This window comes from Asparagus officinalis, chromosome 3, assembly GCF_001876935.1.
Source record: "Asparagus officinalis chromosome 3, Aspof.V1, whole genome shotgun sequence".
Lineage (NCBI taxonomy): Eukaryota > Viridiplantae > Streptophyta > Magnoliopsida > Asparagales > Asparagaceae > Asparagus > Asparagus officinalis.
Genome location: NC_033796.1, coordinates 44,724,321 through 44,736,662, shown reverse-complemented (window position 1 = coordinate 44,736,662; position 12,342 = coordinate 44,724,321). Strand labels below are relative to the sequence as shown.

Genomic DNA, 12,342 nt, shown 5'->3' with positions numbered 1-12,342 from the left:
CCACCAAATGGTGGCTCGCACAGTTTTGAGCCAAAAACGTGTTTTCGCGGGATTTGATCATTTCAGAGCCTCCTAACTACTTTGATACTATCTCTGAACATGGTTAAGCGGTTGTTAACTGCGCATAACGTCAAATCTTTAGTTCTTATCGAAAAACACTACAACCGAAGCCTATAAATACAAGCCTAGAGTCTTCATTTACAGGGATCTGAAATCAGAGGGCGAGGTGTTGTCAGATATGAAGGTAATGTTGGGCATGAGTAGCCTAAAGAGTCGGTATAACAAACTGACGGTAATGCTGGGCATGAGTAGCCTGAAGAATCTGAATTTGAATTGTGGCCACTAGCTTTGGCAATATTCACCTCTGAAGCATGCATGGATTTCCCCTTATTCTTCCTGGCCCTATCTCTCAACTTTGGGCATTCATTCTTCCAATGTCTATCCTCTTTGTAAAAAAACACATTAATTCCTACCAACACTCTTATGACCACCTCTATGTTTTGACTTTAAGCGGTTAAACGGACGACGGTTTGGACTACGGCCTCTTAATGCCAATGTATCTCCCGATGCCTTCTCAGAGTGTTCACTATCACTCTTCCTCAACTCATAGTTCACCAATGCTGAGGTCACCTCCTTACAGCTGACAGTGGTTCTACCATTGATCATCGGAAGGACAAAGGTACCAAAATCAACCTCTAGCAATGAACATAGCAACAACATCCCCTTATCTTTATCCTCTACCATGGTATCCATATTGGCCATATCTAATAGCAAATTTTGTGAAAATATTGACATGTTCTCTAATAGAAACTCCCCTCTTCATTTTGAATTGGTAAAACATTTTCTTCAAATGAAGCTGATTCTCAATGCTCTTCGTCAAATACTTCTCATTGAGTGTTTCCCACAATCGCTTCGCCATGTTTCATTCATCACATCATAAATCAGTCTAACATCAAACATGATCGAATAACCCCGCATGCTCTACTATTCATTTTCTTCCAAATCTTATCCTCCATATCCTCGGGTCTCTCTTGTAATTCAAGAGTCTCCTCCAAATTTTGGACATCTAATGTATCCATCACTTGACACCTCCACAAACTAAAGTTTATCTTGCCATCAAATTTTTTTAACATCAAGTTTTGTATTATTAATGCTCAACCCTTGTATTGCCTTCGACAGAGACGATCCTGATGTACTTGCTTTGATCATCTTGACAATCCAATCTCGTCAAACGAGAATCTAAGCCCTAGCTTTCTTTTCCAAAGCGAACCCCAAGCCAAACCCGGGCTCTGATACCACTTGTTGTGCGTAGCGGAATCGAAGGCACACAAATTAAAACGAGGTTGGAACACAAATCAACAACCAAAAACAAGTATCACAAATGCAAGACATCAAATTTTACGTGGTTCGACAAATTTGCCTATGTCCACGGGAGCGGCACAAATAATTTCTTATTAATTATAAAAAATTACAAATAAGAGAGAAGATCTCAAACTTGAGATCTCTCAGTCAAATAGCAAGTGCGTTTAATCTAAAATCACTGCTCAAACTCTCTCTTAATTACTCAAATTCCCCTCTTTAAATACAACTCCTCCTCTCCTTCATTAATGAGGGCTAGGACAAATCTGGGGTTCACAAATCACAGAGAGTTCCCCTTTTTTAATTTCTGGGAACGAGAGCTCAAAAACACCGCCGTCAAGCTTCGCTCTCTCCCTCTGCTCAAGCTCCGCTCCAAGCTCTCCAAATTCGAGAATAGGGTTTCCCTTTTATAGGGAAACCCTAGGACGAGCTCATCTCCAGCTGGGTTCAGCTGGTTCCAACCACGCGACAGGCGAGCTCGATGCTCCCAACAGGCGAGCTTCGAGCGTTCCATCAAGCGAGCCCCCTTGCCTTCGCATCCTCTCAAGACCTTGCCATCAGGCGAGCTGACCTCGCCATCAGTCGAGCTCCTCACCTGTCCAGGCCCTCGTCTTCAGGCAAGATCTCGATCTACATGTGTGTTTTCTTCATAAGGGAGGCCCAACAAAGAGAAAGGCATAGCATGAAGCAATAAAAAATATCAAGGGCAAAGCTAAAAAAAGGCTGCAATATAATCCAATGCCAAAGGAAAAAAAAAAGAGCATCCACTACACAAAAAATAAAAAAGTGGCAACTAGCTAAAGATAATGAGAGTATTTGCAGCAATACTTTTGATGACATGGATAGCATGGCTAAGGAATATAACGTAAACCTTCAAATCTTGAAGTTTTGGTATGGTCAGCTTCATGGTACTGGAAGCATGCAATCGATGGTCTTCATTGCTAAAGATGAAAAGGTCTTTCCTAAACCACAACACTCTAAAATTATGTTTTTCACAATAAAAACTTACACATTCTTGTACAATTATATCTTTAAAATTTGCGGCTTGTGTGTCTATTTCTTTTGGACTCTTGTCCACATGTGTTCTTAAAGAGCTAACAACAACCAGCACGTAACAAGGTAGTTGCAGACAAAAATTTGTACCAGTTGGGCTAGCTGACCTGTGGAAATCTATGCTTGAGGAGGGTTTAGCATATGTTGTTTCAAGGGCTTCTGTTGTTGATTCAAACTACTATATCAAACTTATTGATCATAAGCACCAATTGATTTTTACTTAGAGGACAACTTCTACCATTATGTCGGACACGAATATTCCACTAGAACTATTATATATATGGAAAAGCATGACACTCTTCAACAAACTGAAAATGCCAATGGAGTCGAATCATCTAAAGAACCTACAACAGAGGCTGAAGTTCTCAAAGGTTATTATCTATTTCTCTCTTTAGTTTTCTTTACAACTCAGACTTTATCTCATATACTCATCATGCTAATTTTCATGCTTAGAAAGAAAACTCTCATCCACAACAATTATGCAGTGCATAATGTATACTCCACAAGTATAATAATTTCAGTGCATGCATAATAAATTAATCTTCTGAAGCATTATTTATTGTTCAATTTTCTCACTAACTGATCAAATGGTCATTTTAAACTGTGGTTCTTCATTTTCAAAATGCAAAGAAAATCAATGTTACAGAAAAAGGATTGCAAACTTGCTAAGGCTGTCTTATTATAGCTGATGTCCTCACATTTGCCATTGATGTCCACCCTTCTACTAGAAGACATACAAAGAATAAGCTTATCTACTATGCTCAGGTCTTCATGACAGACGAAATTATATTTCCAAGAGTTTGTGTGCTACCTGGAAGGAAGAATATTACAAACGAACTAAAGAGTTTTGTCTACCATTTAAGAAACAGTTTGTCCGTCTTGCGAGTGGCCTCAAAACAAACAATTTTCACGGTATGTTCCCTGCATATCCTACCAATTAGTACATCAATAAAAAATTTCTTGACTGACTTGAGTTGGGAAAAAATCTAAAAAGAGCGTCAAGGGCTGTAGACAAGCACATTCTCAAGATTCAACATTGATCCAGAGGACATGCTTGAGTCTAGATTGCTTCTCAAAGAGTAAGTTATTGTGTATTTTCAAATATTTGTAGTTAGTGATGATTATTCATAAAACCTTTTCCTTTTTTCTCATCTCTTCTCTGTCGTTCCCATTGATTAAATTCAAAAATAGAGTGATGAACAAAGCAGGCCAACTTCGCGCTTGTAAAGCCGAGATATCATCATTCAGTGAAATTTATTGTAAAGCTCCTGATGTGATTCACACAATTAGCCAACTTCGTGCTCTTACTATCTCCCCACCCATTCTTGACAAGGTGCGTACTCTGATGTCAATTTTTTTTCTCTCCTTATAAATGAATCTTAGCTGCAATCAACAAACCTTGTCTCTATATTGCAAGCCTTCTGCAATAAGATCAACAATGTAGCATGTATTTCGTTGAACTATGTCATTTGCATGTTCTATTATATGCATGTTCATTCACTCTATATATTATGATAAGACAAGAAAAAAAGAGGAGAAATCATAGACTAATGATTTGAAAAAAGAGAACAGTTGCAAGAAAAAAACCATCTTCCTTCAAAAAAAATTTTATGATTTGGAATATTATTTCATTTCTAAAATTATGAGATTAACTGCAAATCTATAAAAAAAAAATGGGAATTCCTTATCAATCCACAACCTCATTTCTTTTCTATTTCCTACAATTCAACATAGTATTTGCACTATTCAAAAGATTCCTTAATCAAATCTTTCATAAAATGATTTCCATGTATCCCTTTCGCTGTCTAATTTTCTCCCTCATCTAATATAGAAAACACTTCTTTATTAAACATTGGTAGCTCTGTACGATTAATCTCTCTCTCTGTGAATAAATGTATCAGGATTTGTACTACATAATCTGAGCAACTGTATTGCGTGTTTATACTGAGTTCTCAATGACTTATCGTGCATGTGCAATCTGTCCGAAAGGCATGAAAGTATGAACTTAATGACCGCTATGATTGCCCAAGCCCAAATTGTGCCAATCGTCAAGGGAAAACAACACAGAGGTCTCTTCTTTACAGCCTCATACCAATTACATATAAACAACCCCATGTTCTTTAGTAAATTTGTAGCTTTACATTCTAAGTAACAAGCGTAGACATGAATTACTCAACTCATTGACATGTTAGGTACAAGATTACGACCGATGTCAAAGATGAAACGGGTAGCCTGAACTTGATAGCTTTTAACCATGATGTAGAAGAAATTCTCGAAGTCCCTGCTCCGGAACTAAAGCAAAATAAAGCAGAGTGTATTTTTCGATAATATAGTTTTTACCACGCAAAAAAAAGGAATAAAATGGAAATGAAGTAGATCAATTTTACATTTCTAGGGGAATGGGCTCTTCAAGATCCAAAACATTATCACCAAAGCTATCGGAAAAACTTTCAAGTTTGTGGTTCATTATGATTATGCAAATCACAAGTCGAGCTTAAAAGGGCACTATACAGTCAGCTCAATGGATTGATCTCCTAGGGTATTTATCCCAGTGCAAAATATGGGTGAAGCACTTCACGAAAATACTAGATCATTTGCATCATCTGGCGAAGGAGTTGGTTCTGCTGCGAGCGATGAAATAGTACAAGAGCTTGCTTTTGAAGCTGACTCCGATGAAGGCTCTCAGTAGATTTACATGTTAAACAGTCCATGCTTGCTTGCTTAACCTTTTGGCATGTAAATATGATGTTCTAGATACTTCAAATATTTTGAAAGATAGAGCGTTTGTCTTATGTTAAAACTTCAATGTTTTCCAATGATTTTTCTTCTTGTCTCACTTTGCTTTTCGTTTTTACAAAGCACTAAGATTTTTCTGGTAAAAAACTATGCTCCTAATATATTTTGGGTTTAAGTCGTGAGTTTAAGGAAATAAATTACTCAAAGAATTTTTTTTAATTGAACTTAAAGTCTCTATTTAGATGACTGCACAATGAATCTTTGGCGCTACGTATGCTTTATCAATGCTCTATTCGGTTTACAATTGAAAGATAATATTGCTTTGAGTGTACCCAACTGTAGAATGAGAAGAAACGATAACAAAATGATAGAGAAATTACAAGAAATTGATTATACGCTGTATCAGAATAAAATTATGGTCAAGTACACCAGAATTTGTGATGGATCCATTTTATGATGTTCAAATCAATCTGGAGATTATCTAGCTAATGGAGTGGCTCATCTTCCCATCAGCTGAAGAAGTTTGGGTTTTAAATGTAACCAATCAACAAGTCTTCATTGTTCCACAATATTGATTGTAGCAGTGACATATGAGGTATGTGAGAATTTGTGTAGTTATTTTATTTTGTGTAGTATCAAAGTTCCTTTCAAATGCTTATAATTATTGATATTTAATCAATTCGAACAAATTTGTTACTCAATTGTTCAAATACAGTTTGAATTGTCGTCTTTACCCCGCGTGACGCGGGGGTTATTTGCTAGTTAAGTTATAAACAAATACACAAGTATGTATGATTTGGCATTATACCGAGGTCGAAATTGTTGAATCATGAGGGGTAATGTTCACAATCATATGGGTACTTCGAACCCACCCAGACGATCAATGAGGGAGGAGCTCTTTTAGACATAATAAGGTGCGCGCAACTAATTAATGTAAATAATTATTCTCTTTGGTCATTCTAAAATGAAGTTTGAGGTTAATGGTCAGGATCCAGGATGAGTATGATGTTTCGTATTCAAGTCAGGATTCTAAGTCATCCACTACATAACACGGATCTCACTAGCACTACGTCAATGAAGATAAGAGTAGCAAATTGTTTTTCATGCTTTAAATGCAAAATTGTTTGTATGGGTTTTCATAAGTTCCAGTCATGAAAACTATCACATAATTCCGAAATTTTCAAGAAACAAAAATGGGAAGAATGCAGGGGGTGAAGTTGGTTGGTGACGTAGGCAGGTGGGTATGCTTGAGAATGAAGGCCAACCAACCCCACAAAGGAAAAAGGGCCTACACAACGATGGCTATGTAATATGTATCCCACCACCAAAAACACCAAGGTGTAGAGGGAGAATATTTCTTAACAAATGGGGAGTAACTCTTAAAACATTCTCTAATGCTGATTTTATTATATTTCCGATGCCCGGACGCATACGTCTGTGCTCGCACTAAAACATACATATATCTCTCTCAAACATAAAGTTCTGAACCTCGTGTACGCACTTATAACAACTAACAGATAAAAAAAACTCCCCCAAAACCCAAGCTCTCCATATATTCAAATAATAGTGAAATTAAAACCCGAAGGTTGGGTTAAGTGGCAGCTGAAAACCAGAGGCGATCCTCCTCCTACGAAGTCTCTCAGCGATGATGAAGGAGAGCTCAAGGGACTGTGAAGCGTTCAGCCTTGGGTCACAGTGAGTGTGGTAGCGGGAGCTCAGATCATCGAAGGTCACAGTGCAGGATCCCACCGATACACTCAGTCACATTTTGCCCTGTCATCTCCAGGTGGACACCGCCAGGGTGGCTGCCCTCTTGATCATGAACATCGAAGAATGCCCTCACTTCTGCCTGTATGCCATCAGAGGGGTTTTCTACATCAGTATGTTGGTGGACATTTGCATAATGGTTACTTCAATACAATGTGAACTCTAAATCTAAATTTATGCAAAGAACTCAAAGCAAATGTTTTGGAAGTGAATTCCAACTCATTTTTTTATTTAAACTGACAAAAATACTTTGTAGAAATCATGAGGGAACAGGTACCATGACTACGCTTATGACCCAAAATTTTTTAAAGGTTAATTGCAGATATACCCCCTGTAGTATCCTGATCTCAAACTTCCTATCTCTCTAATTTCCTTTTTCACAAGACCTAATACAGCACAATCTGTGTTTTAGTAATTTACATATGCAAGTCGAGATATCTATTTAGTACAGGCTAATAGGGAATTAGGCTAGAAACCAAACAAATAAAAGACTGAAAGCACTTTCTTTCTATATTGTGGAGGACCATTGTCAACGAATCCATTTGTTTTACCAGAAAATGGAGTCCATGGACCACCGGTATATGTGGACCAAACAGTGTTGCAACCTACACCAAATTGTGATGGCCAACCTAATTATTAGCAAGTGGGTTGGTAAGCTGGGTTAGGTAATCTTCCACTATATTAGAAAATAAAGCAACTTGATCCAATCCAATCCATGAGGGTTGGTGAGAAAGATGACAACAGGGTCATTGTAAGTATTTTCAATGGCTTGAGCGGATATTAAAGAATAAAAGTTAAATGATTTTGAAATATAAAAAATCTGCGTGAAGTAATTGTCATATAACTGATTTGCTAAACAAATATTTTGATATCAGAGACAAAAATACAGAAACCTCTATCATTCTTTAAACATGGTATGAGAATGTCTCAAATGGAGAACTCTTAAATTCAAAGGGCGCCCCACCTAACAGTACTCAGGTTCATTGCAAGAAACCAATCATAGAATTTTAATTTATCACAATTATTAATTTTAGTATTGATGAGCTACGGACAAAGATAGAGCTTCATGTCTTAATGCATAAACTAACAACATGGGAACAGAAGAGAAACACAAAAACAAGAAGCAAATTGTAAGTAATTGTTGTAATCTCTTGTACCCAAGTTGAAGCATGAATTGTCAATTTAACTCACAATATGTGGAAGATAATACTAAAATGTAATGCTCAGATGTGTGAAATCGAGTATAAGAAAGGGAGAGGGATGTTAAGCATACCCGGATTGCATCAAATGGACGAGTCTTGAGACCACATGGAGCCTTGATGGTGTTCCCGTGCATAGGATCACTAACCCAAGTAACAATCTGCCCGCCTCCTCTAACTGCTCTGATCAAATGAGGCAATTTCACTCTCATGTTCTCCGCACCCATCCTCGTGATAATAGTGATTCTTCCTGGTTTGTTCTGTGGGTTCAAAATCTCGATCAACTTCACCAGCTCCTTTGGGTCCATCTTATCACTTACCTACACCCATCAATCTATTGTTAATATCCAAAGTCAGAATGTGTTACAACCCTGACCTTCAAGGGCTTTTTAGACATTAGTCCCTCAAATCTTCAATAATTCCATAATATTCCCTCAAATTCCAAGGGGTCTTACTATCTGGTTTCCAAATTACTAAAACACCCTCAGCTTATGTTTTTGTGAACACAGGCGTTTTGGGTTTTTGGATAAGCTGAAGGATATTTTGATAATTAAGGGATCAGTATGCAAGACCCGGTAGGATTTTAGGGACTTATGAGCAATTTCAAAATTTTGAGGGACTAATATGGAATTATTGAAGATTTGACGGACTAATATCTAAAACACCCATCTTTCAAGCATGATCATGATACCTTGATGCCCAAAGGATTAGCGACACCTCGGAGGAACTCGACATGAGCTCCATCAAGTTGCCGAGTTCGCTCGCCAACCCAGAGCATGTGGGCTGAACAGTCATAGAAGAGGCCACTGGTAGAGTCTTCTCGGGTGAGTGATTGCTCATATGGGAGGAGAAGACACTCATGGGACGTCCAAAAATCAGTGGTGGTCATGATTGGGTGATCAACTGTGAGCCCGGCTGCAGACATGAACCCTAGTGCTTCATCAACACGATTTGCTAACTCCCGGTATCTGTTTGGCCCAAAAAAACAGAGCACAGACTGAGCTAAAGGTTGATAAACAATAGTTTAGCTGGATCACAAAAAATGGTCAGGTTGGGATTTATTAGCACTTCGTTCCTGAAGTAAAAGTCTTGAACGTGGACTTGGTTATTTAATTGTTACTTGACAACTTCTCAATCCTTCAGTTTTCCAATGAAACTCTTTTGAACAAAAACAATCAATCATGACAAACAGAAGCTGGGAAGATATATTCAGGAATTCAGCATTTTGTACTTTAGTCAGATGACAAAGTCAAGGTGTTTCTTTTTCTTCTATAGCTTATCTCTTAGTTCAAAATTTCTAAAAGCCACATATATTTAGGGCAATGTTGCTTCAGGGCACAGAACATGAACGTGTGCGCTTGCAACTGAGTAAAAAAGTACTTGTACTTGTTATTTTAGTCATAGAATATGCCTTCTGTTTCATTTTTGATGGATAGTTTTTATGCTTCCAGCTTGAAGATTAAGATAGTGCAGACGGCAAATGTTTGGGCCCATGTGTTTCCTTTTATACCTTTGAGGAAGAACCGAATTGCTTATCACGTGTATGGCAAGGATTTAAATGTCGGATGCCGAGTTCTTGTCGGACAGCTAAAATTCATATAGGATAGCGGAAATCGGAGATATGTCGGAGGATATGTACTAAATATCAGTTTCCATATCGGATGGATTTCTACTCAATTTTTGTCACCAAAATGGAATGTATTTGTCTTGTTATAGCTTATCCTACTTGAGTTAAGTACTCATCATCAAAACACACGTTTTCCATTTCTTGAAGGGAAATAGTGGAAATTATGCCAACAAATAAACAAAATACACATTGTCCAACTAGAACTTTCAAAGTGCCTAGCATAAGATTAACATAAAGTACAATGTCTCGCATAAAATTGACATTACTTTGGATTGAAATAAAGTGTTACTTTGGATTGATTTCAAGCCACGGTTTAAACTTATTGTTTACATTATGCTTTTATGAATTCGCAATTTCAATTTGTAGAGACGAATACGAACGAGAGGAAATCGCGGCGGAAAAGAGAGCAACGTTTTTTTTCTTTGCCCTAATATGTATAATATGCTATCGGGTTACTATGGAAACAAAAAGCTAAAAAAATAATTAATCGGGTTTGGTTTTTAAGTACTGAACCCAAACCCCAATACTTGACAACTCCAAAAAAATGTGACCGATTTTTCAAGGTTGAAAATCGGCCGATATGTCCGCAATATCCCCCTAACATGTCTGACATGGACCTTGAAAACGATATCCAACTTGAAATGACCATATCCATGTCGATCTAGCCTCCGATCCGACATAATGTCGGCCACCATGTCCGACATGTCGGCCGACATTTAAAACCATGGTGTTTGGAACTCATATGCACAATATCTACCGTCATTATCATGTGCAAAAATGAATTTAGTTGTCACCATGTGTATATTTATGTTGGAAATTTCGTACATACAAAAGTTCTAGCTATCTTTAACAGTATATTTTCTTCTGAATCTGTAAGGCTGATTGGATAAATTTACTGACTGGATAAATTTTACCGACTATTATGTTTGAAGATGACTTCTACAGGACCTTCAATGACTATGAAAATACAAGGAGACAAAGATATCCATCCCTAAAATAAGGGTCAAAATAAGAAAATCCAGAAATATTAAAATGACGCACTCAGAACAATCAAAAAATGCAAACTGATCCTCCCATTGTCTGGAAGTTGCTATAAAGTCAATATCAGTTCAAGTTAGGTCCAACAACTACAAATAGACAACAATTGTGATAATAACACCATTGGGGAGACTGAGCACCTAAATCCAAGTTATAAACCTTTTCATTTATATGAAACAAAAGGGCATAATTACCATAAAGGATACTATATCAACACAAAATTATTATTTCCTGTTTTTCGAATTACCATATTGATATGGTGTTTAGTGATATTATTTCCTGTTTTTTTCTTCTGAATTATCATAAACGATACTATATCAACACAAAGTTTGTTATGTTCATCATTGCCTACCTAAGTATCATAAATCATAACTAGCTAAAGATTCAACCAACATGAAAGCAATAGTATGATAGTGATATATACCTGTCCCCTTGCTCGCTGTGCTCCGTGAAATCGAGATTCCACTGAGTAACTCTCTGCATGGCAGCATAACCTCCCGTTGCAAAGGCCCGGAGGAGATTGAGAGTTGCAGCAGCCTGGCAGTAGGCACGAATCATCCTTTGAGGATCGGGAGTCCTTGACTTCTCATCAAAGGCATCGCCGTTGATGTTGTCCCCTCTGTAGCTTGGAAGCTTCACCCCATCCTTCACCTCGAATGAGTCCGACCTTGGCTTTGCAAACTGACCAGCCATCCTCCCTACCTGGTAAGATCAATTAGCAAAATATGGTTATTAGAGAAATCAGAACTAGTATATATTTACATTTCACCGCGAAAATGCCAACTAAAATACTCAGTAATCGAGGTTAACTTTTGTATAATTTAATTAAGGGTAGCAATTCCGGTTTTTTTTCCTTTTTAACTTCCAACGTCTAATAAAGAATAACTATTTTCTCTCATCAATCTTGAAAATATAAATATGTTTTTCTAGATGAAGAAACATATCTATATGTTTATGAAATGCTTGCATGACAATATTTTTATCAAAATTATTGGCCCTATTGTTTGGTGATAATGTTGTAAGAAAAATATTTGATAAATGGCTGAAATATCATTAAATAAAATATTCAAAAAGTATAAAGTTATTTAACCATTCTATAATAAGGGGGAAAACGAAAATTTTCATAAGAAATTCCAGAATCTAAACAGTAACTAACAAGCAATCAACAATAAATGAGTTAATGACGGACAAAAATCAAAACTTTCTATCAGATCTAGGGTTTCGCTCACCTTAATCACAGGCATCTGACCCCCAAACATAAGAACAGCCCCCATCTGCAGCAAAATCCTGAAAGTATCCCTAATATTATTCGCATTAAACTCCTTGAAGCTCTCAGCACAATCTCCTCCCTGAAGCAAAAAGGGTTTCTTGGCGGGCTCGGCGGCGTGGACGGCGGAGATGGAGAGGGATCGGCTAGGGTTTGGGGAGAGGAGGTGGAGGTGGGTAGGTGCATTTTGGGAAGAGGGGAGGGGGTTGGGGGAGAGGAAGGGCTTGGAGGAGAGAGGGGTGGAGGCTGTGAGGGCCATTTTGGGAATATTTTCGAGAGAGAGGGGCTCCTGTTTT

The 12,342-nt window shown here is 37.6% G+C and overlaps 2 protein-coding genes across 9 annotated transcripts; one reads left to right on the top strand and one right to left on the bottom strand.

The window, feature by feature from the left end:
* LOC109833982 lies at positions 1,527-5,248 on the top strand. Of its 8 annotated transcripts, none has more exons than XR_002245408.1 (6): positions 1,527-2,314; positions 2,489-3,324; positions 3,407-3,491; positions 3,604-3,745; positions 4,314-4,481; positions 4,605-5,248. XR_002245408.1 is itself a non-coding variant. In XM_020401869.1 (6 exons), exons 1-5 carry the CDS (start codon positions 2,198-2,200, stop codon positions 3,606-3,608), a joined length of 501 nt encoding a protein of 166 aa, XP_020257458.1. In that variant the 5' UTR covers positions 1,527-2,197; the 3' UTR covers positions 3,609-3,745; positions 4,808-5,248. The 8 variants fall into 8 exon arrangements, 2 of the variants coding, with proteins under 2 accessions (XP_020257458.1, XP_020257457.1); XR_002245407.1 differs by having other exon boundaries at positions 2,479-3,324; XM_020401869.1 differs by lacking the exon at positions 4,314-4,481 and having other exon boundaries at positions 2,637-2,783; positions 3,178-3,324; positions 4,808-5,248.
* LOC109833981 (phospho-2-dehydro-3-deoxyheptonate aldolase 1, chloroplastic) lies at positions 6,522-12,142 on the bottom strand. Its single transcript, XM_020401867.1, has 5 exons — positions 12,009-12,142; positions 11,204-11,481; positions 8,806-9,082; positions 8,189-8,434; positions 6,522-6,997 (listed from the first exon to the last, which is right to left on the bottom strand). Exons 1-5 carry the CDS (start codon positions 12,051-12,053, stop codon positions 6,869-6,871), a joined length of 975 nt encoding a protein of 324 aa, XP_020257456.1. The 5' UTR covers positions 12,054-12,142; the 3' UTR covers positions 6,522-6,868.

Coding starts and splice junctions, on each gene's coding strand:
- LOC109833982 (XM_020401869.1), top strand. CDS start 2,198: ATGGATAGCATGGCTAAGGAATATAACGTAAACCTTCAAATCTTGAAG. Junction 2,315..2,636: donor TCATTGCTAAAGATGAAAAG/GTCTTTCCTAAA, acceptor ATTTTTACTTAG/AGGACAACTTCTACCATTAT. Junction 2,784..3,177: donor AGAGGCTGAAGTTCTCAAAG/GTTATTATCTAT, acceptor TACTATGCTCAG/GTCTTCATGACAGACGAAAT.
- LOC109833981 (XM_020401867.1), bottom strand. CDS start 12,053: ATGGGGGCTGTTCTTATGTTTGGGGGTCAGATGCCTGTGATTAAG. Junction 9,083..11,203: donor CACAGCGAGCAAGGGGACAG/GTATATATCACT, acceptor TGGGCCAAACAG/ATACCGGGAGTTAGCAAATC. Junction 8,435..8,805: donor CTAATCCTTTGGGCATCAAG/GTATCATGATCA, acceptor TGATGGGTGTAG/GTAAGTGATAAGATGGACCC.